Source organism: Castor canadensis, chromosome 9 (genome assembly GCF_047511655.1).
Source record: "Castor canadensis chromosome 9, mCasCan1.hap1v2, whole genome shotgun sequence".
Taxonomy (NCBI): Eukaryota; Metazoa; Chordata; class Mammalia; order Rodentia; family Castoridae; genus Castor; species Castor canadensis.
The window spans coordinates 106,350,947-106,377,242 of record NC_133394.1 but is presented as its reverse complement, the minus strand read 5'-3'; the positions used below and the strand labels follow the sequence as shown (position 1 = coordinate 106,377,242).

At 35.7% G+C, this 26,296-nt stretch overlaps 1 protein-coding gene across 44 annotated transcripts in view; it reads left to right on the top strand.

Moving 5' to 3' along the window:
• Adgrl3 (adhesion G protein-coupled receptor L3) overlaps positions 1-26,296 on the top strand; it is a 1,316,738-nt gene that overhangs the window by 618,589 nt on the left and 671,853 nt on the right. For all 44 annotated transcript variants that reach the window (XM_074042162.1, XM_074042151.1, XM_074042155.1 and 41 more), the window contains 4 exons: positions 16,735-16,918; positions 17,873-17,995; positions 22,628-22,836; positions 23,606-23,782. In XM_074042162.1, coding sequence (XP_073898263.1) covers positions 16,735-16,918; positions 17,873-17,995; positions 22,628-22,836; positions 23,606-23,782 — 693 coding nt within the window. The remainder of the gene's footprint in view (positions 1-16,734; positions 16,919-17,872; positions 17,996-22,627; positions 22,837-23,605; positions 23,783-26,296) is intronic.

Here is a 26,296-nt window from a genome sequence, read left to right as displayed (position 1 = left end):
CAGCAATGTTGTTGGACTTGGATCACAAGACAAGGGGAGAGCACATATGGCAGATATAGGAATAGGTAGAAAATCCAAAACATAAAAGCGTTTGACATCCCCACTCTAGAGGAACTAATACAGAAACCTTAAAATGACAGGTTATCATGAGCAGGGATTTAGGAACCAATGTAAAGATCAGTTAGAGTGAATCAACATGGATCGTAACATATGGGTACACGAAAGCAATAATAGGAATCTCTCTGTATAGCTATCCTTAACTCAACTAGCAAAAACACTTTGTCTTCCTTATTATGCTTATATCTTTTCTTCAACAAAATCAGTGATAAGCAGAATGGGACCTGCCTGGAACTGAGGGAGGGAGGGGGGGATGGGTATAGTTGGGGGGCAGGGTGGAGAAATGACCCAAACAATGTATGCACATGTAAATAAATGAACAACAACAACAGAAAAAAGACATGCCTTGCCCCCATAAAAGGAGGCTGTTCCTTTTAAGTTGTGTGGATCTGGGAAAACTTTTCAGGGAGATGGCAAGGAACCCGAGTCCTGTGTGTCCACCTGGAGAAAGAGCACTTAAGGTCGCTAAGGGCAGAGCAGTCAAGTGAGAAGCTGTTGCAGAGCTCTTGGAATGAAATGTGCCTAAAGCAACAGAATGAAGGAGAATGCAACATAGGAAGGCTGTGGGAAAGTGTTTAGATACTGAATGCCATTAGGAAGCTTTAGCCTGAGTCATAACACTATTGATTCATTTCCCTCTGATATCCATTCTCATGGCTTCAGGTAGCACCTGCAGGTAAGGGAGTCTCACAAAATAGTAATCCTGTTGCTTTACAAATACCAGATTCTTCCATTAATGCATTCCCTCCCAGCTGAGTAATGCTTTCAAAATGCAGATGTGATCATTACTTGACCCTAGTCAAAGACTATCTGCCCATTAATCTCTTCTGCCCCTTAAGAAAAAAATCCCTTTTCTGCACTACAGTCTTCAAGTATCTTTCTTCTGTAATTCTTCACACCTTGGCTGGCGCCTCCTGCATCCTTGAATTCTATGCCCCAAACTACAAAAGTACTTGTGGTTTGTGTCTTTATATTCACATTAACTTTTTCCTAGATTCATTCTAGATTTGCTTTCCATTGTCCTTGCCTTCATCTCAGTAACTTTGTCTTACCTGTCAACACCCACTTCATATGTCAGTTACTCCACAGAAGCATTCTTTGTCCTCCTTAGTCTGGATAAATGCCCTGTTATGTGAACTTATATAACCCTCTCAGTTTTCTAATGTGGCAGCAGTTATCAAGCTGTACTTTAATGTCTCTTCACTTTTCTTTCACTGAGTGAGCTGCTTGGAAAAGAACAGTGCCACTTTTATTTCTATATCCTTGGGGCCTTTTACATTGTACTTAGCATATGTTAAATGATAGCTAAATATTTACTGTTTAATTGATGCTCCAGGCCCATATTTCCAATTACCTACTGCGGTGTCCACTGTTGAAGAAACTCTGACACTGTCTGACACAATTGCTAAGTCTTGTCCTCACATTCACTCCTCTCCCCCTGCCAAGGTACTGATTTGTTTCCTTTAGATATATACCAGAACTGGACTTGCTTGATTTTTTTAATCTTGAATTCTCCTCTTCAGGACTTTGCTCTCACTACTTCACTAACATAACACTTGCCAAGGTCATTAGTGATTTTGAGCTGCTAAACCAGTGGTCAGGAATCAAATTCTATCTTACTTGTCCAATCAGAAACATTTGACACAGTTGATCACCCTTCTCCCTTGTTATAAGGACAATTTGTTTGATTTTTGTCCCACCAAATTAACATGTATTTCTGGTCTCCCTTGCTACTTCCTCCTTTTTTCCCCCAAGTCATTAAGGATGGAGTGATGCCCTAGCATAATACATAGTCCTCTTGTCTTTGTACAGTTACTCCTGTAGTGGCAATCTCTCTGATTCATACTTTCACCACCAGAATGCTTGTAATTTATAAACATTATCTCCTGTGCAGACTCTCTCTTGAACTCTAGAATTAATTTACATCTAACTTTTCAACATCCTCCTTTATCGTGCAATAGGCACCTCAAACCTTCCATGTCCATAACTGAATTTTCAATGTTTACTTGCAAACCAGTTTTACATGCAGTCTTAACTACTTCAGTTGATGTGGTTCAGTCCCACCTCTACTGTTTTCTTTCACCTTACTCCATACATATCACATAAGGTTTAGGGACTTGGTTTGCTTGTTCCCACTGAAAGATGTTGATTCTGGTTGTTCCTTCTGATTGGAAGATTTTTCTTACAGAACCTTCCTGGCTGATTTCCTCCACATCTTTGGGATTTTTTTAATCATTATCTTTCAAATGAGGCCCACTTGGGTGATCCTATTTAAATCACAAACAACTCTCTATCTGAATAGCAGTCTTGATTCTAGACACCTTTCTCCAGCCTATATCCCTTTTACTTTGCATGGTGCTTTACATCTTCTTTTGGTATACAATATTTTTGCTTTCCTTACCAGAATGTTCAGTTCTAGTACAGTATTTTCTCTGACATACGATATATACCAACCACGTAGAATAGTGCTGGCTCATTCTAAATGCTCCAGAAATACATGTTGAATAAATTAATATTCTACTTTGAAGTAATTGTGCAGAAAATTGAACTGATCGTCCCTCAGAAGCAATCTCTATGACTCGTTCTTGTTTGTTTTACAACATTTCCACCAGCAATGGAGGTGGTGAGGGGGAGAAGGGAACCCATTAGGTTGGAAGTTGAACCCAGGGCCTCACATATGCTGAGCACATGCTCTACCAGTGAGCTCAACCCCAACCCCTAATTTAAAAAGTGATGGAAACCTTCTTTCCTGTGACCGCTATGACACGTTGTATCTGACTAGTACCTTCTTCATCTCCACTGCTCACTGTTCTTTCCTTATGTTCTCTTCTGTTTCTAGCAGCTCTGTGCCAGCAGTTCTTTTCCATCTACTCAGATTTTCTGGGCAATGTTAGGTATATCAATGATTTTAATAAGTCTTCTTCAATTTATGATGCCTAAACAATATGTCAAGAACAGCTCTCTTGTGCAAGTCAAGCCTATCTATGTATTTTAAAGGATGTCATTTAAAATAGGCAAACCTGAGTTCAATCTCCTCCCAATACATACATACTCATAATCACTATTGCTTTAAAAAATAAAACTTTGCTCCTCTTCCTTCATTTCCATTTCAAGGGAATGCCTCCCCATTGCCCACCAAACATTCTATGGATTGCACTTCTTTATTTTCCTCACTGTCTGACTTTAATGAATCAACAAATCATCTTTACTGCCTTTGGAATGTCTATTTTTCTTCAGCCCCAGGGCCAGAGTGCATGACTTTGAACGCTGATCCTATTCCTTGTTAGCTAATTAGCTTTTAGCAAGTTACTTAACTTCTCTGAGTCTCAATTTTCTCACTGTAAGATGAGGACAATAATAATTTGTGCCTCAGTGGCTTCTTGCAGAAATTAACATGGATAACACACAGCAATGTTAACCATTGTACCATGTGTGACTACTCACTTAAATTCTTTTCAGTGACTTCTTCTTGCCTTCAGGAAGAATTACAAATACCTTAACATAGCTTCCAAGCCTCTTTGAAATCTCTACTTTGCTCACCATTATTGCCAATGAAATCCATGTGTTCTTTGCTTTAACAGAGGAACTTTTTTTCACTTTCTTCGAAGTGATTCCTTTTCACCTCTGTGCTTATAAAAACATGCTGCACCCTTTGCTTCGACCAATGTTGAATTTCACCTTGGAATTTTCTATGTTGTGGAGCCTTTCCCAATAGAAAATTTGAACCCTATTTCTATTAATCATATTGTGTTACAGGTTGGATTTTAATTTTTTTTCTTTATTTATTTATTCATATGTGCATACATTGTTTGGGTCACTTCTCCCCCCTGCCCTCTACCCCCTGCCTGCCCTCCCCACTCCCCTCACTTCCAGGCAGAACCTATTCTGCCCTTTTCTCCAGTTTTGCTGAAGAGAAGACATAAGCAATAATAAGAAAGACAAAGCGATTTTGCTAGTTGAGATAAGGATAGCTATACAGAGAGATTCCTAGCATTGCTTCCATGCACAAGTGTATTACAACCCAAATTGATTCAATCTCTACCAGAACTCTTCACTATTTCCCGGTCACCTTCCCATATTGAGCTCTGTCATTTTAAGGTTCCTGTATTAGTTCCTCTGCAGTGGGGACATCAAACACTTTCAAGTTTTGGGTTTCCTACCTTTCCCTATTCCTCCCATATGTGCTCTTTCCTTAACGTGTGACCCAAGTCCAGCAACATTACTGCCTTTGTCCTAGATCTAAAGTCAACATGTGAGGGAGAACATATGATTATTGGTTTTCTGAGCCTGGCTAACTTCGCTTCAGATGATGTTCTCCAGTTCCATCCATTTATTTGTGAATGATAAGATTTCATTCTTCATGGTTGAGTAAAATTCCATTGTGTATAAATACCACATTTTCTTAATCCATCGGTGAGTTCTGGGGCTTCTTGACTGTTTCCATAACTTGGCTATTGTGAATAGAGCTGCTATAAACATGGGTGTGCAAGTGTCTTTGGAATAACCTGAGTCGCATTCCTTTGGGTACATTCCTAGGAGTGGGATTGCTGGATCATATGTCAGATCTATGTTTAGTTTTTTAAGATGCCTCCATATTGTTTTCCAGATGGTTGTACTAGATTGCATTCCCACCAGCAATGCATGAGGGTTACTTTTTCCCCACATCCTCATCAACACCTGTTGGTTTTGATGATAGCTATTCTAACAGGGGAGTGGAATCTTAGTGTGGTTTTGATTTGAATTTCCTTTATGGCCAGAGATGGTGAGCATTTTTTCATGTGTTTTTTGGCCATTTAAATTTCTTCTTTCAAAAAAGTTCTGTTTAGTTCAGTTGCCCATTTCTTTATTGGCTCATTGATTTTGGGGGAGTTTAGTTTTTTGAGCTCCCTGTATATTTTGGTTATCAGTCCTTTGTTGTATAGCTGGTAAATATTTTCTCCCACTCTGTGGGTGGTCTCTTGAGTTTAGAGACCATTTCTTTTGTTGTACAGAAGCTTTTTAATTTTATGAAGTCCCATTTGTCCACTCTTTCTCTTAGCTGCTGGCTGCTGGGGTTCTATTGAGGAAGTCCTTGCCTATACCTGTTGCTTCCAGAGTATTCCCTGCTTCTTCCTGTACTAACTTCACAGTTTTGGATCTGATACTAAGGTCCTTGATCCATTTTGAGTTGATACTAGTATAGGGGGATAAACATGGATCTAGTTTCAGTTTTTTGCAGGCACATAACCACTTTTTCCAGCAAGATTTGTTGAAGAGATTATCTTTTCTTGATCATATGTCTTTGGCGCCTTTGTCAAAAATAAGGTGGGCATAGCTGTGTGGATTCATATCCGCATTCTGTATTGTGTTTAACTGTTTCTATGTCTGTTTTTGTGCCAGTACCATGCTGTTTTTATTGCTATTGCTTTGTAATATAGTTTGAAGTTGGTATTGTGATACCTCCAGCATTGTTCTTTTTGCTGAGTATTGCCTTGGCTATTCATGGTCTCTTGTGTTTCCAAATGAACTTTAGGGTAGATTTTTCAATCTCTGTGATGAATGTCATTGGGATTTTGAAGGGAATTGCACTGAACATGTAGATTGCTTTTGGTAGTATAGCCATTTTTACTATGTTGATTCTACCAATCCATGAGCATGGGAGATCTCTCCACTTTCTATAATCTTCCTCATTGTCTTTCTTCAGAGGTTTGTAGTTCTCCTTGTAGAGATCATTCACATCCTTTGTTAAGATTACTCCTAGATATTTGATTTTTTTTGAGGCTATTGTAAATGGAATTATTTCCATATATTCTTTCTCACCTTGTTCACTGTTGGTGAATAGAAAAGCTAATGATTTTTGTAAGTTGATTTTGTATCCTGCTACCTTGCTGTAGCTATTTATGGTGTCTAGCAGTTTTTGAATAGAGTTTTGTGGGTCTTTAAGATATAAGATCATGTTGTCTGCAAATAGGGATATTTTGACAGTTTCTTTATCTATTTATATTCTTTTTATTTCTTCTTCTTGCCTAATTGCTCTGGCTAGGAATTCCAGGACTATGTTGAGTAGGAGTGGAGATAGTGGGCACCCTTGTCTCCTTCCTGATTTTAGGTGAAATGGTTTCAGTTTTTTTCCATTAAGTATGGTGTTGGCTGTAGATTTGTCATAAACAGCCATTACAATGTTGAGGTACATTCCTTCTATTCTAGTTTTCTTAGAGCTTTTATCATGATGTGATGTTAGATCTTTTTGAAGGCTTTTTCTGCTTCTATTGAGATGATCAAGTGGTTTTTGTCTTTGCTTCTATTGATGTGCTGTATTACATTTATAGATTTGCATATGTTGAACCTCTCCTGCATCCCTGGGATGAAGCTGACTTGGTGAATGATCTTTCTAATATGTTGTTGGATTCGGTTTGCTATTATTTTATTGAGGATGTTTGCATCAGTGTTTATCAAGGAGATTGGCCTGTAGTTCTTCTTTTTGGATGTGTCTGTGTCTGGTTTTGGGGCAAGTATAATACTAGCGTCATAGAATGAGTCAGGCAGTGTTCCTTCCCTTTCTATTTTGTGGAAAAGTTTAGGGAGAGTTGGTATTAGTTCTTCCTTAAAGGTCTGATAGAATTGAACTAAAAATCCATCAGGTCCTGGACTTTTCCTTTTTTGGGAAACTCTTTATTGCTGCTTCAATTTCATTTCATGTTATAGATCTGTTTAGGTGGTTAATATCTTCTTGGTTCAGTTTGGGGTGGTCATAAGTATCTAGAAATTTGTGCATTTCTTCAAGATTTTCAAATTTATTGGAATATAGGTTCTCAAAGTAGTCCCTGATGATTTCCTGGATTTCCGTGGTATTTGTTGTTATCTTCCCTTTCTCGTTTCTGATTTTACTAATTTGGATATTTTCCCTCCTTGTTTTAGTCAGATTTGCCAGGGGCTTTTCAATCTTGTTTATTTTTTCAAAGAATCAGCTTTTGGTTTCATTGATTCTTTTTATGACCTTTTTGCATCTCTGTTTCATTAATTTCAGGCTTTATTTTTATTATTTCTCTCCTTTGCTTGTGTTGGAGTTTGTTCTTGTTTTTCTAGGAGTTTGAGATCTAGCATTAGGTCATTTATTTGAGATCTTTTTGTCCTTTTAATATATGCACCCATGGCTATAAACTTTTCATTTAGGACTGCTTTTGCTATGTCCCATAGGTGTTCTGGTACCTAAACTATTTTTAAAATGATACAAATACAGTTTGCTAAAAACAATACTTTTATTTTATTTTTTCATTTTTATTTATTTATTTGGTGGTTCTCTGGTTTGAACTCAAGACCTGTCACTTGCTAAGCAAGTGCTCTACCACTTGAGCTATGCCCCCCTGACCCTTTTGTTTCAGTTATTTTTCAGATAGGGTCTCCCACACAATCCTCCTACATATGCTTCCTGAGTACCTGGACTACAGATATATACCACCATGTCTAGCTGGTGTGTTGAGATGAGGACTTGCCAACTTTTGCCTCAGCTGGCAAAAAGGTGTGAGCCACCATACCCATCTTGGATTACCTTTTTTTCTGTCTTTCTTTCTTTCTTTTATTGTTGTGGTTGGTGGGGGTATATTGTCACATTTATAAAGTTTTTGCAGTGTATCAAATATATCATACTTGAATTAATCCCCTCCATAGCTCTCCCCCTTCCCCCCTCCCAGCAATACTTTTATTATCCAATGAAAGGTCTCTTAAAGAACCAGAGTCTTTTCTACAAAATTATACTTTCATCTTGTTCTGGTATTACTGTATTAAGTTCAGCTGTGTTATACGATCTAATTTTAAATAAGATTTGAAAATGCCAATACTTCACTGTAATATAAAAGGGAGTTCAGAGATTAATAGATTTTTATATGCTTAATAATAGTAAATTACAGTGGTTTTAAAATGTGTCTTAGGTTTATTGATCAGATGTGTAAGTATTAGTCACTTGACTTGATTTCTAATAAAAAAACAGCAAGTTATAAACTGTTTTGAAGACTTTTTGAATGCTTGATCTGTAAAATTTTGATTGGAATCAATATCTAAATCCAAATTGGAATACAGTGACCCCTATTCAGTAATGATAGTAATGATAACTTTTGTTCTGTTTTATTTTATTCTCAACTGATAAGCTTTATATCAATAAGTCAAAAATAAAGAATAATTGAAGAAAACATTATTTTTACTTTTTCAATTTATAAATCAATATAAACCATACTCATGTGAGTGTGTAGATATACACTGATATATATGCAAATATATATATATATATACACACAAGGTCATGCATGCCTTAACAATGTGCTTATGCTCTGAAACTGTGTTATTAGCTAATTTTGTCCTTGTGAGGACATCATAGAGTATACTTGAGCAAATTAAAATGGCCACTTTGTCACTAGGTGACATGATATAGATGTATGGTCTGCTATTGGTTGTAATGCTGTTAGGTGACACATGACCACGTATGCAGTCAGAAAGCAGGAGATGAGAGCATAGAAGACGTGACCTATGTCTGTTCCTAAACATATGCACTCAAAGTGGATTAAGGACCTTAATGTTGGATCCAAAACTCTGAAGCTAGTACAGAAAAAAGCAGGGAATACTCTGGAAGCAATAGGTATAGTCAAGGACTTCCTCCATAGAACTCCAGCAGCCCAGCAACTAAGAGAAACGATGGACAAATGGGACTACATGAAATTAAAAGGCTTCTGCACAACAAAAGAAATGGTTTCTAAACTGAAGAGACCACCCACAGAGCTGGTGAAAATATTTGCTAGCGGACTGATAACCAGAACATACAGGGAGCTCAAAAAACTACACTCTCCCAAAATCAATGAGCCAACAAAGAAGTAGGCAACTGAACTAAACAGAACTTTTTCAAAGGAAGAATTCCAAATGACCAAAAAACACATGAAAAAATGCTCACCATCCCTGGCCATAAAGGAAATGCAAATCAAAACCACACTAAAATTCCATCTCACCCCTGTTAGAATAACTGTCATCAAAAACACCACCACCAACAGGTGTTGGTGAGGATGTGGGGAAAAAGGAACCCTCATGCACTGCTGGTGGGAATGCAAACTAGTGCAATCACTCTGAAAAACAATATGGAGGCTTCTTAAAAGATTAAACATAGATCTACCACTGATCCAGCAATCCCACTCCTAGGGAAATACCCAAAGGAATGCGACTCAGGTTATTCTAAAGACACTTGCACAGCCATGTTTATAACAGCTCTATTCACAATAGCCAAGTTATGGAAACATCCAAGAAGCCCCAGAACTGATCAATGGATTAAGAAAATGGGGTATTTATACACAATGGAATTTTACTCAACCATGAAGAAGAATGAAATCTTATCATTCGCAAGTAAATGGATGGAACTGGAGAACATCATCTGAAGCGAAGTTGGCCAGGCTCAGAAGACCAAAAATCATATGTTCTTCCTCATATGCAGACTTTAGACTTAAAACAAATGCAGTAATATTATTGGACATGGGTTACACACTAAGGTGAGAACTAGTACAGGGGGAATAGGGAAAGGTAGGAAACCCAAAAGTTGAAAGTGTTTGATGTGCCCACTGTAGATGAGCTAATATAGTAAAATTAAAGTGGCATAGGCCACTATGGGAAGGTGACCTGGAAGTAGAAGAGGTCTGGTAGAGATGAACCAATATGGGTTGTAATACACACATGCATGGAAGCAATGCTAGGAATCTGTATAACTATCTTTATCTCAAGCTAGCAAAAATGCTATGTCTTTCTTATTATCTCTTATGTTTTCTCCTCAACAAAATTGGAGAAGAGGGCAGAACAGGTTCTGCCTGGAAGTAAAAGGGGTGAAGGGGAGAGAGAAGGGGCAGGGGGCATGGGAGGGAGAGGGCCCAAACAATGTATGCACATATGAATCAATGAATAAACAATAAAAAAGCAAACTCCATGTTTTCCTTTTTTCCCTAACCGCATCCTATAGTGCTTTTCCTAGTTTTTTGCATGTCATATATATGCAATAAAATCTCAAGCTGGGCATGATGGTGCATGCCTGCAATCCCAGTAAGTAGGAAGCAGAGGCAGGGAGATAGTGAATTCAAGTTCTGCACGGGCTACATAGCAAAGCTTGTCTCAAAACAACAACAAAAAATAAAACAATCCTCATTGAATTACATTGAAAACTAGCTTAGGTGTGCTTTGGTACACGTATAAACTTTTAAAAATATATGCTGTTATGCACAGTGGTCTGCATTAGTTGCAGGAACTTATAGGCCAGCTTTTTCCCTTTCAGCTCTAATTAATCATTTTAATTGCCTCTAATTCAGTTTATCTTCTTTCCAAACCATGGTGATATCTGGACACATTAATGTCCCAGAAGACTGAGAGACATATCAGACAGTTATAGAAATAAAAGAGCATGCTTTCAGTGATTGTATAAAAGGTCATTAATGATTTGATAATAAAAATAAGTTATCCTTGTATAATGAGTATTAATGAGTATCCAAAATTAATCAAAGCACTAATTTTACTCTGGAAAAGCACAAATGAACATGATCTCCCCATTGGGAACATCATAGTCTAGTGATGAAAAGCTAGATAAAAATATAGTTAAATATTAACAATGAATAAACACTAAGTAGGAGCCTGCTGTGATCTGGATGCTGTGTCTCCTATAATTCATACATTGAAGTTTAATGTGCAGTGGAGTGCAGTGGGATGTCATGCATCATTGGGTCATAGAGCAGAGCCCTCATGAATAGGATTAGTGTTCAGGTTGTTTCTCCCACCATGTGAGGATGCAGAGTCCCTAGACACTGCATTCAGTGTCTCCCACCATGTGAGGATTCAGTGTCCCTAGACACTGAATCTGGAGGCATCTTGAGTTTTGGACTTTACAACCTCCAAAAACTATAAATAATAAACTTATGTGATTTATAAATTTCCCAATCTAAGGTATTTTGTTATAGCATTCCAAAATAACTTAGAGACCATCGTGCTATTGAATTTCTGAAATGAATATAAATCAAGAAATATGGGTTTTATTGTTTATAGTTACTCCTTTGCTCTTATAAGCCAAGTTTTTTTCTGCTATTAATAAAATGGAAAAAGTTCACTTAAGTATGAGTTTTCACTGCATGGCAAGTCACTCAGCAAAGAATTATTGAACACTGTTTTTGGCCCTTGTAAATGAAACAAAGTTCTCACCCTCAGGAACACTGCCTTCTCACCTGTGGAAGCTGTATATAGTAGTCACAGAGATAAATGACTCTGGGAGATACTTTCGGAGAGTGATTCACAATACAAAGAAAACAAAACAGGTTTAAGAGTAGGGGAATTCTGCATAGTTTGGTGTTAACAGAAGACTTCTTAAAGCAAATGAGACTTGAGCTAAAAGCGAAAACCCAAATGAGCTTATGATTAAAAAGACTAAAAAGTGCAATGGTGCTAAAGTCATGAATCTTTTTACAAGTCATGCCTTCTCTTGAGTTATTTGTTGTTACGACTTTCAAGCAGAGGAAAAGGGTAACGAAGTTTCCCAGGTGATTCTGCTTACCTTCCACCTTGAGATTTACTGCTCACCTGGGTAAGAAGTACCACTGATGTGTTTCTTATCATTGATTTTTTGTGTGTGTATTCTTGCTCAGAAATCTGAGGTTGTTTCACAAGCACATCCTCTTGGAATTATTACAAAAGTTGTCATTGCAAGAATATATAGTTCTTTTTCCCAAAAAGTTTTACACAGTAGTTATAACAAATAATTAAATTCTACCTTTTAAAACGTGGATATTTCTACAAAGTACCCTTAACAAATATACCACAATTATATGTTATATGAGTAAAACTAATCAAATACATTTGTCTAAGGTCTGAATTTAATGATGCATTCCAATAATGTTTTGTAATGTTCATATATGTCCAGAGAGACATAGGATGTCCATAATCCTTATGTGACTCTAAATGATGTTTGAATCTTTCTGCCTTATACTTGCTTTATTAGAACAAAGTTGAATGTACTTAGAGTCTAGTCAGTAAACTCTGTGATGAGAAGAGGAAAGAGGCACCATTATCTTCTCTCAAGCTGAAACATGGGGAGACTTATTTTCCTGAGTAGTTCACATTGTTTTGATCAGCTAGAAAACATAGTTTGTTCTAGAGCACACTGAAATTTAGTGACAGAGGTGTAATGCAAGTTTCTAGTGCCCATCTCTAATTTAATGCTTATTGAGTGCTTGTAAAAAGATAAAGAAATGAATCACTAATTCAAAAACAGTGTTGATTATATTAATTCCCAGAATTTTAGATTATTTTAGTCTGTTCATGTCAAAACCATCAGGTGAATTTTTCCCTCCTGAACTGAGCCATCATGATGAAAATACAAAGTTCTATAAGGTAAGTTCAGGACCAACTTTTTTCTCTTCAACTTAGAATAAACATTTCAAGTCAGGAAAAAATTTAAGGCAGAAAAGATAAATCAGTGAGAACTGCTTGGCTTTAAATATCTCCTCTAAATTTTATTAAATTCATTATACATTTATCATTCAACTTGGGTTTGAAGTATCTGTTGGCTCATTTCTGTGTAGCCAAATAAAATGAAAATCAACCTCATTTTAAAGGCAGAAAAATTGTAACCAGATCTTTACCATAAAGATTTGTCATCTTTATGGTAAAATAACAAATCCATAAATATAAAAGGAAAATTAAATATAGGTATTCTTTATCACTGAGGAGTGTGACAATATTGACTTTCACTTACCTGACAATAGGGACATGTCAGTAACCTTTGGAAAGCTTAAATAATTGATATTAATTAGACAACTACTAAGATAGACCTAATGTCTCACTAGTTGAAAAGGGGTCATTTTGTTCAAACCTTTACTCTCTTATGTCTCAAAGTTTGTTCAAGACAGGCTCACTTCTTCCTCAAAGCTCCAGGGAGTATAGTCTTTGGCAGTTAAGTCATGTAACAGGTCAAATTATGAAGATAACATTAAGAAAGAGTTATTCCTTCCAGATTTCTGTATGGTGTGTCCAGTTACTGACTATCAGATGGGATTTGTGTTTGTTGAGTGAAGACACAATGAACTATGATATTAAATGAAAGTCAAAATAACATTCCATCTTCAGCAGTTGTATGTGCCAGACAGCCTTTTAAGAGTTTCCGTTTTGTTATTTGGTTCTGGGGATCAACTAAGGCACATGCAAGGCAAGCACTCTAGCACTGTGCTATGTCTCCAGCATCTCAGGCAACCTTTTGAGTTGGTTACAATATCATCCCTAATTTACATGTGAGGTACAGAGAAGTTAAGTAATTTGCCCAATGTCACACAACTAGTAAGAGGCAGAGTTCTGGTACAAATTTAGTACATGTGGTTCCAAATCCCACACTCTTATTTTAGCACTAAAAAGGCTGTCTGTCTCTCAATTCTTATGTTAACAATTCTTTGAATTATACTTATGCATTCATGAGCAGGTGTTTTTTTAGCAGACTAGCTGAGTCTTACTATTGTGTCATAACTCATCAACCCTAGATTTTTAGGATCATGGTTTAGTTTATTTGTTCTATAAAAAAGTTGGAAATTAGTTAAGCTTTTAGCAGCACTTAAGCTTGAAGTCAGATAGGCAGATGCTCTACCACTTCAACCGCTCCACCAGCCGAGTTAAGCTTTTAATAGAAATGCAGATGGAAAGCTTCTATAAAGATGGTGCCTTATCTGGGAGGATATAATTGTTGAAAATATATTTAGTAATTTCAATTACAAAAATATTGGACCTTTATCTTTTTGGCTGCAAAGCTAATATAAATTAATAAGAGGTGCCTTTGATTCATTAGTATAAATTGAAAGGCAGTTTTTTTAGAGAAAGCAGGCTAACATTCTGTATTAATCAATTTCCTGAGTTTATCAGTTCTTAACAGGTTGTTGGTGGTGGTGATGGTTTTTTATGAAGTCTTTTGGATTTTCTATGTATGGATCTCATCATCTGCAAATAGGGCAGTTTTATCTCTTCATTTCCAGTTTGGATGTGTTTTGCTTTTTTTGTTGGCCTAATTTCACTGCTAGTACGTAAACTACTGTGTTGAATAGGATGGCAGAAGTGGGCATCCTTGCCTTGTAGATCTTAAAGGAAAAGCTTTCAGATTTTCAGCGCTGAATATGATGGCCTTTATTATGTTGAGGTAATTTCCTTCTCTTCTTAATTTGTTGACAGCTTTTATCATGAAAAAGTACTGAATTTTGTCAATTTTTTTTCCTGTATACATTGAGCCAATCATGTGTCTGCTGTCCTTTCTTCTGTTCAGGGACTGCATCACTCTAATTGATTTTTATAGGCTGAACTGTCCTTACATCTCAGGAATAAATCATGCTTCGTCATTATGGATGGTCCTTTAATGTGCTGTTGGTTTGCTAGTACTTTGTTGAGGAACTATGCATCTCTAATCATCAGGAATATGGCCTGTAATTCTCTTTCCTTGTGGTGTCTTTGTCTAGCTTTTGTATCAGTAGTAATGCTGGCCTCATAAAATGTGTTTGGAAGTATTCTTTCCTCTTCAATTTTTGAAAGACTTTGAAAAGAATTGATGTTAATTCTTTAAATGTTTGATGGAATTTACCAGTGAAACCATCTGGACTTGGGCTTTTTTTTGTTGTGAGGTTTTGATTACTGATTCAATCTCCACACTAGACACTCTTTGCCTCATCATTTAGTCTTGGAACAAATTATTTAGAACATTGTTGGAGAACATGTTGGAGTTGAGCATATTGTTTAGTTTTCTATTTCTCTCGTTTTGCAATTTTTAAATTAAATAAATAAAAACAACAAAGAACAGAACAGAAATACTGTATTATCTTCAATAAATGTTCCCTGAGGTAGGATTTAAATTATCAATGCAATATTATTTAGTAATTATTAAGACCATTAGCAGCTAAAACGGCTGCTCAGCTTCAAAGAAGAGGCATAATTTCAGTTGCCTGTGGGATTTCTAGAGCATTTCTAATACATTTGAAGGATCATCCAACCCCAGAAAAAATACTTCTTTGTGCTCAAATGTCTATATCTTCAGTTTGGCTGCAGAACATATCTAAGCTTTTTGATTGTTTCCTATCTGGAATCTCTCTCTCTCTCTCTGTTTTTTTTTTTTGGCATATCTTGTTGGCATTACCCCTATAGAGAACTTCCTGGAAAGCAGTTAATTTTGTTGTGATTGGAAAATACTTTTGTATGGCGACTAGGTCATGCTTTATACCCAGAACATGTAATGGAGCTATGCACACTATAAAGGTATCCAGCTTTTAAATCCATGGCATACTATTCACTTGGGGTGTGTGTGTGTGTGTGTGTGTGTGTGTGCATGTGTGTGTTTCAGTGATGCAAAGTATACAAGTTGTGAGTAGGAGTATTTTACTTAATAGTCCAGTGATGTTGATTTTTGGCTAGAACTTGAAATAGCTGGGATAATATCAAGAAAAACAACTTTTATCAAAAAGCAAATTAGTTTTTGAAGCTGGTGTTAATTGGCAGCCAAGGTGTTTCATTATGAAGCTGAATTTTTAACAGTTGTTAGTTGGTTGCTATGAAAACACCAGTCAGAAGAAAACACTGCAGTGTTGAAGATGTGTTTCCCATCTCACCCCATCCCTCTGCTAATGTGTCAATAATGTGAGTCCTGCTTTACGCGCGTGCATGCTGCCTAGGAGCTGTGTCTGTGTTGGCCATAATGGGTTCAGGGATGATTACTTTCAAACCACAGGTATTTTTCTATTTTGCCATTTTCTGTGTTTGAATGAAACCCAAGACCTTATTGGGAGGACTGGTTTTCTTTGTCACCTACAACTAAAGGAAATCACAGCAAATATATAAGTTGTAGCTCCAGAGATTATTCTTTTGGATGAAGTGATGAGAAATCTGGTGGTTTGTCTCTATGTGTGGACATATCTACTGCTGATTTTTAAAGAAAAAAGCACCTGAAGTCCATGGGTACTGAAGTCCAGCTGTTCATTCCCTTCCCTAATAGTAAACAGTATGAAGAAGATTTCTGTCCACATAGAGCGCATCCCAGCCCTTGGGAGGATGTATGCTTTCATACTTTCCCCATTTAAACATTTTACTAGTTGGCTAGAAAAGAAAAAAAGAAGAAGAAATAGGAAAAAAAAAATGTGTTTTCTCACTGAGTCCTTGACCTAGAGGTAACAAATTCTTGTATTGCCCTGTCTACAATCATTCTTTTAATCTCTGCTGTGGTCAGTGTCCAGTTTTATGGTGATGCATACTTTCTGTGGGTGATGTGGAAAACTGTTGGTTTAAATAATGTAACAATAGTTCCCCAGCTATATATCTTAATTATGTGATCAGAGTCTTATTTAAGCCTGTACTATTGATTCTAAGAAGCGAGCATGGCTGTATTTGTTGTACTTCAAACAAAACAAAACAGAGAAACAGGTTTTTCTCTTGCCTTGCAAAGTCTTAGCTGTGGTTGTTACTGAACAAATAATGAATGCTTCTGGTGCAGCATGTCACAGGGGAGGCTAGGACAATCAGCACACTGCTGATCCTTGCTTGCTGGGCGACATGTGCAGCTGAATTTATGACAGCTATTTGGGTTCACTAGAGATCTGCATTCTGTTTGTCCTCTCATAGGCAATGGTGGAGACAGTTAACAACCTCCTTCAGCCACAAGCTTTGAATGCTTGGAAAGACCTGACTACAAGTGATCAACTTCGTGCAGCCACCATGTTGCTCGACACCGTGGAAGAGAGTGCTTTTGTGCTGGCCGATAACCTTTTGAAGACTGACATTGTCAGGGAGAACACAGACAATATTCGTAAGTGTCCGGAGACCTTGCAGAGCAGAAAAAGGAAAAGAAAAATGTATATCTGGTGCCTCAGATATAAATGGTGCTTTTTTTCAATAGAGATGAGTTATTATCTTTCTAAAATTAGCAGACCATCACCTTTTAGCTTAACAAGATCAAAAATCATGTACATTAAACTCGTTGGGACATTCCAAAATGGAGTATATTACCCCGAGACCACTTACACATGAGGTCTGTCTATTTTTAAAATTTTATGTATGCCTTTATTTATTTATATTTTGTACTACTTGATATTTTGTCCTCTTAATACAGGCCTTGTTTGTCTTTTCAGTATGTTTGAATTATACGCTATAATAAATAAGTCATTTGAGTCAAGATGATAAAATAATGTTGGAAAATTGCATTATTTGGCTTATAAAGAGTGTACATGTTTTTATTGTGGATGAGGGTATAAATAATGAGTTCATTTCAGGAGATTTGACGAAAAGCTGTTTCAAATTTATTAGATTTAAAGATAGATTGATATTGATATGATAGTACAGCTCCAGATTATAAAAGGATTTAGATTTAATTCATAAAATACTTTGAAAATCAACTTCAAGTTAATGACAAAATATAAGGATTTGGCCTTGAATTTTATACTTTAGGTTTTATAATTGATATATTTGTATTGCATACATAATTTTGCAAGCTTTCGTTTGTTTTACCTTTAAATTTTATTTATGATTTATTTATTTATTTATTTATTTATTTATTTATTTTTCTGGTGCTAAGGATTTATCCCAAGGCCTTGCACATGACAGGCACAGGCTCTTCCACTGAACCACATCCCCAGCCTAATGTGCTTTATTTAAAAAAAATTAAATGCTAGTGTTTTGAGAAATATTTCGGTGATATTGGACATCGTTCTACACTAATTCTGACATGTGTCTCAATGTGCATTGCTGTCTCTGTTTCTCACAGAACTAGAAGTTGCAAGGCTCAGCACAGAAGGAAACTTAGAAGACCTGAAATTTCCAGAAAATATGGGCCATGGAAGCACTATCCAGCTTTCTGCAAATACTTTGAAGCAAAATGGCAGAAATGGTAAATTAGAGCATTATTTTTTATGCTTGAGTATTGAACTTGTGTCAGTTCATTGTTTCTTGGTTTGGAATTTTAGATCCACCATCTAAGAGCTCTCCCTTTACCGTTCTCTTTCTCCTCCATTTCTTCCTCCTCGGATCTCCTGTACCAATAACATTACAATGGTATTCATTCTACAAAATTTTCTGTCAGATTTGGAAATTGTTCTGTTACTTTTCAGTTGTCAGAAACTTGAATATGAGGGAAATTAACAACACCAAAACCAAATATTCTTACTTTTTTTCCTCAAGAAAAGAAGTAACTCTCACTGACTTCACAGATTTATCTTGCCAAGTTTTCACTGGAAATTTTACTTGTCATTTTTTAAAACTACATGGTTTTTCTCTTTATTCAATATCATTTTGAAAGGATGTTTTGACTTTTCTTTCACAAAGCATCTAAAAAAGTTAAATATAAGTAGATGATTTTAAAAAATGGAACTGGTGTACATAGGTCAACTTAGCTTACTGCTAGATTGAATTCACTGAAAAAAATTAGAATTCAATAAATAAGTAATCTCATAGTGAAAGTACGTCTCAAGCTTCACAAATCTTAAAATTTTAAACCATATTTTTTTGCCAAAGCAGCAAGATCTTTGAACCTGGGAGATGATACGAAGATGACTTCAGGTCATAGCAAGTAACTTAAAGCTGTTGCTTCATGTTGCAGAATGAGTAGTTTTGAATAAAGAAGATCCTGTTAAACAGTATCAAGAAAATCAAATTATTTTTGCTGTCACTAAAATAAAATGCTTTATAAGTGTTAAGTAATCATTATGCTTTTAACTGAACTGAAGGAAGTTTTGAAGCAGCAATACAATTTCTTAGGCCTGTGTTCACTTCTTTACTGGTTTCTCTGCCTCTGCTCCTGCTGGCTAACAGTATTTTCTGTTGAAAAATGGTCCTTCCTGAAAACAGAAGTCTGACTAGGTCGCCTGTAATAGCACTCAGAATGAAATCGCATGACTTGACTATGCCCACCTCTTACTACTTGGTCCACTTCCTTCCTGTCTCTTTTGCCTCACCTCACAGCTGTCATTTGCATATTTTCTGGGATTCAAGCCAACTAGTCTTAATTCTGTTCCTCAGAAACACCATGTGTTTTTCTACAACTGGACTTTTTGTGTTTTCTTTCTTTTCTTCTTGGAATGTGATTCTTATATTTCATTGCATGGCAGCCTGTATCATTCTCTTCGTAAAATAAATCTTAACCTCTTTAAGAAGAAACTTCCCCATAATGTCTAAAACAATCATTCCTTCCCAATCACTCTTTTCCCATTAGCCATTTTTATGCCAGTGCTTCTTCATAGTACTTATTCACTTGCCATTGTAAGAAATTGTGGCATTACTGTTTATAAACTGCCTGTTTATTATTTATTCTCTGACTGTCTTTCCAGGCAGTAAGTCCCACGAAAGCAGGAGCTTTGTCTAATGTATTCACTAATATGATCATAGTGCTTTATGGCAATGTATGCACAAGGTTCTATTGAATAAATGTATGAACTTTCAGATGCAAAGCTATTAAGTATTGAAATATGTCTATATTAGTTATAGAAAATTATGTGCTCATTTATTTGTTTACCAACATTAATATATAGTGTTTTCTTCTTAAATCACATTATATCATTAATTTTGGAGTGAAGAATCTGGAACAATTATATATGACTAAATGCACTGATAAAAGAAGGTGGGGTGGCAGCATGACACAAACCCACAAGTGGAAACTGGTATGAATTATTAGCCGATTATGAGCCAATTAAAATAAAATTGTTAATATCAACAAGAAAAATGCATGAATATTGTTAAATTTAGCCTTCCAAAATTCAGCATTTTTGTACCAAATCTGGAGAGATAAATTAAATGAACTCTGATGAAGCAGGGAGTATGTAGTGAAGTACTGTTATTTGCTCAGTGCTGTGATAACAACTATGGATGAGAAAAGAATGTCTTCTTTCTTTATGTCATCTTAATCTCTTCACTGGATAATTGAAAAGAAAATGGATGTCATGATATATTAGGCCGAGAAAACATTAGAACAGGAAGGCTGACAGCAACCTGCAACATCGTATAAAATCTGCCATGAGATGTCACTGTGGTCAAGTGTCTCTGTATGCTGCTTTTGCTATTGCTACAGGACCTCTGACTTCCTTGTGTCACTAGCTCCTTAAGTCTGAGGCTCTGCATCTAGCAGGGGTACCTGGAAAAAACACTTGTGCATTTTGTGTGTATGAATCCCTGAGAGCAGGGGATTCCCAACCATGGGAACACAGTTTAGATGTTGGACAGTCATCCCTCTTCAAATATATATATTAAGTTTCTATTTTGTCTGTCTTCTCACTTGACTCAGTCTTCTTTGTATACTGGATTCCATGTTTCAAAGAAAGGGCAGTGACTGTCTCATCTTCATAATTACAGTAGTTAGGGTCGTACCTGTCTCTGGGTGAACTAATAAAGCTTTGTGTAGGAAAAGACATAAGGCTTGATTTTTTGTAAGAAAAGAAATGACACAATTAGAACATGATAAAAGAAGGTTAGCTTTTAAAAGGATTACATACAATTAAGATTACAATTGTTATAAAGGAAAAATAAGGGGAAAGGAGTTAGTGGCTGTGGTAATAGTGACCTTAAAAGAACGTGATAATTGAGTTTTGAGGTAGGTAAAAATTGGGTATCCTTATTTCTCTTTTAAACTGCAATTAAGATATAATTGATATAAAACAAACATATACACATGTAGTGTTTAGCTTAAGGAATTTGATGGTCATACAATCTTCAATAATATCACATAAAACAGAAAATAAATCTATCCTATTACCCAGGAATTTCTCTTGTGTCTCTTCCCATAATTTTTACCCCTTCTCTCCAACTAGTTAGACTTTCCCCTTATCATTATTTTCTTTCTTTTGTGGTTGTTGTTTCTGCTTTTGTGTGTGTGTGTGTGTGTGTGTGTGTTTGGTGGTACTGGGGTTTGAACTTGGGATCTTGTACTTTCTAGGCAAGCTGTCTACCACTTGAGAAAATGCCTTCAGTCTTTCTGACTCTTATCTTTCAGATAAGGTCTTGGTTTTTACCCAGGGTGGGCCTTGGACTGCATATTACTACCTTTACCTCTTGTGTAGATGAGATTACAGGCACGAGCCACAGTGCTGGCCCTCAATAATATTTCTATAGATAAAATTTCCATGTTCTTAGACTTCAGATATCTGGAATCATATAATATATAACTTTTTCTGCCTGGAATCTGTAACTCAGCAAAATATTTTTGAGATGTACCATCTACTAATACTTTGATCTTTATTGATGCAGTAAATAGTATTCTATAACATTAATATGTTTTCATTTTTTTGTTCCTGTATTAAATCTGTTTCCAGTTTGAGGCTATTATGAACAAGGATTTTATAAATACTCTTATACAAGTTTTTTGTGGTTATATGTTTTTACTCATGTAGAAAGGATTGATGTCAATATGTGTTTAACTTTGAAAGAAATTGCCAAATATCTTTCCAAATAGTTGAACTATTTCACATGCCTACTTAGCAGTATACAAAAGTTCCAATTGTTCCAAAATTCTCATTCACATTGTGGTCATTCTTTTTTAGAGATCCTAGTAAATATGAAATGCTATTTTAATGTTTAGTTCCCTAATTACTAATATGTTGATCATGTTTTATACATCCCTGACTTTTCATTTGTCTTTTTTTCTAAAGCATGTTTGTATGCCTTTTCCATTTTAAGTGTTATCTATTACTTTATTATTGATTATTGTTTTATTATTGATTAGCATAAATGCTTTATATATTCAGTAGTCTTATTACTTTTTCCAAGTTTATGATTTGCTTATTTATTTTCTTGTTGATTTTTGGTTTTTTTGAGACAGGGTTTCTATGTATAGCTCAGGCTGGCCTCAAACTCATTATGTAGCCCTGGCTGGCCTCAAACTATCATCCTGCCTTAATCCCTCTAGTGCTAGAATTTCAAGTATCACCTACCTTGCCTTTCTTTAAGTTTGTTTTGTTTATTTGGGTGTTTTTTGTTGCCGTTTTTCTTGGTGGTTTTTTTTGGTTTGGTTTGGTTTTTTTTGGTGTTGGGAATTAAACCCAGGGCCTTGTGCATGCTAGGGAGTGCTCTACAAATGAAGCACACCCCTAGCTTAATGAAATTTATGGTTAGATTTGACATTTCAATTTTTAAAAAGTTCACTTTACCATTATGGTTAGTGTTTTTTGGGGTCCTATTTAAGCCCTCTTTCCCTTTCTCAGTGTACAAAGATATTATCCTATATTTCATTCTGGAACCTTTATGGTTCTGGATTTTATGTTTAGTTCTATAATACATCTCAAATTCAGTTTTGAGTATGGAATGAGGTCCGTTTTTTAAAATACTGATGTGCAGTTATAGCATCAGTTTGAGTTTTCTTTCTTTGCCAATGACCTGGCACTGTGGTGCCAAGCAAAGAAATGCTTGATTTTTGTGCATGTATGAAAGCATATTTTACAGATTTGATTACCACCTAATTAGAACTACTAATTTAAGTAGAATGTACAAATTAATCAGAATTTCTTTCCAATTTATTTCACATTTGCATTTATTTTAGGAGAAATAAGAGTAGCCTTTGTCTTATATAACAACCTGGGTCCTTATTTGTCCACGGAGAACGCCAGTATGAAGTTGGGAACAGAAGCAATGTCCACAAATCATTCTGTTATCGTCAATTCCCCTATTATTACGGCAGCAATAAACAAAGAGTTCAGTAATAAGGTTTATTTGGCTGATCCTGTGGTGTTTACTGTTAAACATATCAAGGTAAGATAATGACACAGTAATTTTAATTGTCCACATTATTCATATCATTATAACATGAATATTAAATATATTAGTTTTCTTTAAATATTATTTCTATTATTTGACATATAGCAAATCATTATCCACAAAATATAGTAGTGATTTTTTTTTTCAGAAATAAATAGAGTTGCTCTTGCCAAAAAGAAACAAAATGGGTAACTACATGAGATGACTGGTTAATTTTCTCCACATGGTAACATATTTACTATCTATATGTATCCCAAACACTATATATATACTTTAAATATATACAATACAATTTTTTTAAAAAGCTAGCAATAAATTAAATGGAGCTGGACAAGATTTCATATGTGGTATTACAAGTAATTATGTCTCTGTGTGAAGTCAGTTTTGCATATATGCAAAGATTACAGTTGTAAACTTAACAGAGATTTCTAAAGACCATTCTTTCAGATGTTAGTTCTTTCCAACAATTTACTTCTGCAGTTTGAGATGTTCACTGATGTGGTTCTGAAATTACTACTACATTCCTTCAATATGAATTAAGTTTTAAAAACCCAGTAAATTCACTTCTAATCAGATAGTGCAAACATAATACATTTAATTTTGCTTAGATTGATGAGACGCACTTAATATGGAAGCATTCGTAGACACCGCCACAAGAAGTAGAACAGTGTATAAGGTTGTGTTATGTGTAAAGAAAATGCCTAACTAATTTATGTGATCATAAAATAGTTACTACCTTTATTGATTTTTTTCCCCATTGTAGCAGTCCGAGGAAAATTTCAACCCTAACTGTTCATTTTGGAGCTATTCCAAGCGCACAATGACAGGTTATTGGTCAACACAAGGCTGTCGGCTCCTGACAACAAATAAGACACATACTACCTGCTCTTGTAACCACCTAACCAATTTTGCAGTACTGATGGCACATGTAGAAGTTAAGGTAAGATATATTCCACAAATAAAAATGTTTTAGCATTCAATTGGGTCACTAACTGTAAATAGTGTTAACTCCATAAACCAATCTCACTTTAGGATTTTTTCACTTTCATAGTAATTCTTTTCAAGAAGGAGGAACTCTTTGGCCATATTCCATTAAAAGAGTCAAAGAACTGGTTCTTTCTTTTCCTATTATCAAAATAGCTCACAAAATTGAAGTATAATTTCTCCAAATCTCCCTGGTTTTTTTTTTTTGTACAAATAAATATTAGACCATAACCTCATGAATAGGGTAAGGTAAAATGCCAGGTCCAAAGGCTATTGGGGTTGGGTGAGAAAGCTGGTACTGGGTAAATTGAAGACTAAAGAGTTATGCATAAGATCAAATACTGTCAGACTGACTCTTGGAAAAGCATTGATAATCAAAATACACAGAGTACAGTACTGCCAAGGTCTTGGAAAACTCTAACATGGAGGAAAGAGTTCTGCCCGTTTGAGAAGACGCTACTCAAAGGAAAAATCCAGGTGACAGGCAGTTTTTGCAGCAAGACACATGGCTAACTTGGCTGCATCAGTTTCTTCCTACCGTGGCAGGCTTTCATTTATAGAGGGTGTAGAGATAGAGACCATAGGTTTATAATGGAAGAGAAAGCTGACTGGGTTTTAGCATATCAGCCCTCATGGGAGAACTGTAAAGGGTAGAGATTCAGCACAATCCAAATCCAGGAGTTCTAGGCCGGAAAAATCAGTGTTGGAAACTTCTGGTTTGTTCCTAAACAAGATACTCCAGGGATAACTGAGAAAACTAAAATCTTGCTTCCCTTATATAACAATAGGTCAGGAACTAGGGCTGACTTGGGTTCCCATGTTCAGTCCAATCAGTAATTGTGGTTGGAGGAAAGCTAAATTACATAAATTATGTATCTTAAAAAATAAGTTATTTTCTAAGTTTTCAAACAAGATGTCCAATGAAAAGAGTACATTTTTTCCTAAAGAGCGTCATAAACTAGATGAATAATTGCATTTAAAAATCTTATAGTGTTTCCTCAGATGTTTTATAAATTAAGTATAATTTTAAAATTATTAATCTCACAATTTGATACAAGATTATTTGTTTTTAGATTTATCTTTGGTACTTTTCTTTGGAACAGTAAATCACTCAGGGCATGAACATGTTATATAAAGCTTCATTCTCTTGGCATTTCACCTTCTAATGCCTCTGTCATAATTATTTGGGGTTCACTGATTGTAGAAAGGAAATGAGTACTTAAAGCTCTAGACTAGCTTTGTCAATGACGTTTATAATTTTTCTTAGATAAGACAGAAACAAAATAGTTACATTGCAATAAGGTAGAGGTAAGAGTGAAGTTTGCACAGTATACTATAGGAAAATCATGTATACAAAATCAAAAAAATATAGGAGATAGCATATGAGATGTGTATTAGGGATTAATAAATCAGCCTCAGCCAGGAAAGTTGTGAAGAACATTGAATTAGAGGCAGCAGTGTGAGCAAAAACACAAAGATGTTATATCTCGTGGTGTATCGAGCAAGGTATGAAGAGTTTAGATTACTGCATCACACATACAACATGGCTGGTTAGCAACTATAGATGAGCTGAAGAATTCAGTAGGACTGTGGCCATGACGGACCTCATATAGAAAGTCACATGAGCTTAACATCTTTAGACTCAGACTAAGAGTTGGAATTGATGACCACATATCATACATCTCCCATATGTCTAAATATTTATAAATAATAAATAGAGCTGGCAAAAATATACCTTGATATAAGAAAGTATAGCTTTATAATGACTGAGAGGATATAAGATCTGAGTATAGAATTCTCAGAATCCCCAGAATTCTGCACCTGAACATGGTAGTGTGGGGCAAGTTTGCCTGTTCATGGTTTACTCTACCCCCTCAAAACTATAAAGTGCAGGTAAGTGTTCTTTTTCCAGGGTCTCAGAGTGAATCTTTGATGTTATTCTATAGGGAATTAAGAAACAGTTGTGGGATTACTAAACAATAATGGCACTGGCTTACTTTGCATTTTATATAGATAATTTCCAATACTATGTGGATGATAGATGTGGAAACTATTTGACCATATGTGACAGTTATTTTAATAGTCCCAGTAAAGGGTATTCAGCACCTAAACTGGGCTGCCGTAGTGGGCATAAGAGGATTTATATTCCATATATACTTATGACATAAAAATACAAAGGTCTTATTACCTTGGTTATAAAGATTGGTGGATGACTTAGCAAAAAGAAATTATATACTTCTGAATTCTCATCTCCTTGACATCCATAAAAATAGAGGAAGTATTAATGTTCACCACATTGTGCAAAGTGCAAGCTTGGCAAAGGTTTTATCTACGTTATGCCACTGATACAAATCATTTCACACGAAATCATCTTTGACTACAATTTAGAAAGAAATGGCATAGGTATCCCAGAAGGAGACCACATCCACACCCAGCTAGCAACACAAAAGTTAAATTACCTTAGCTGTGT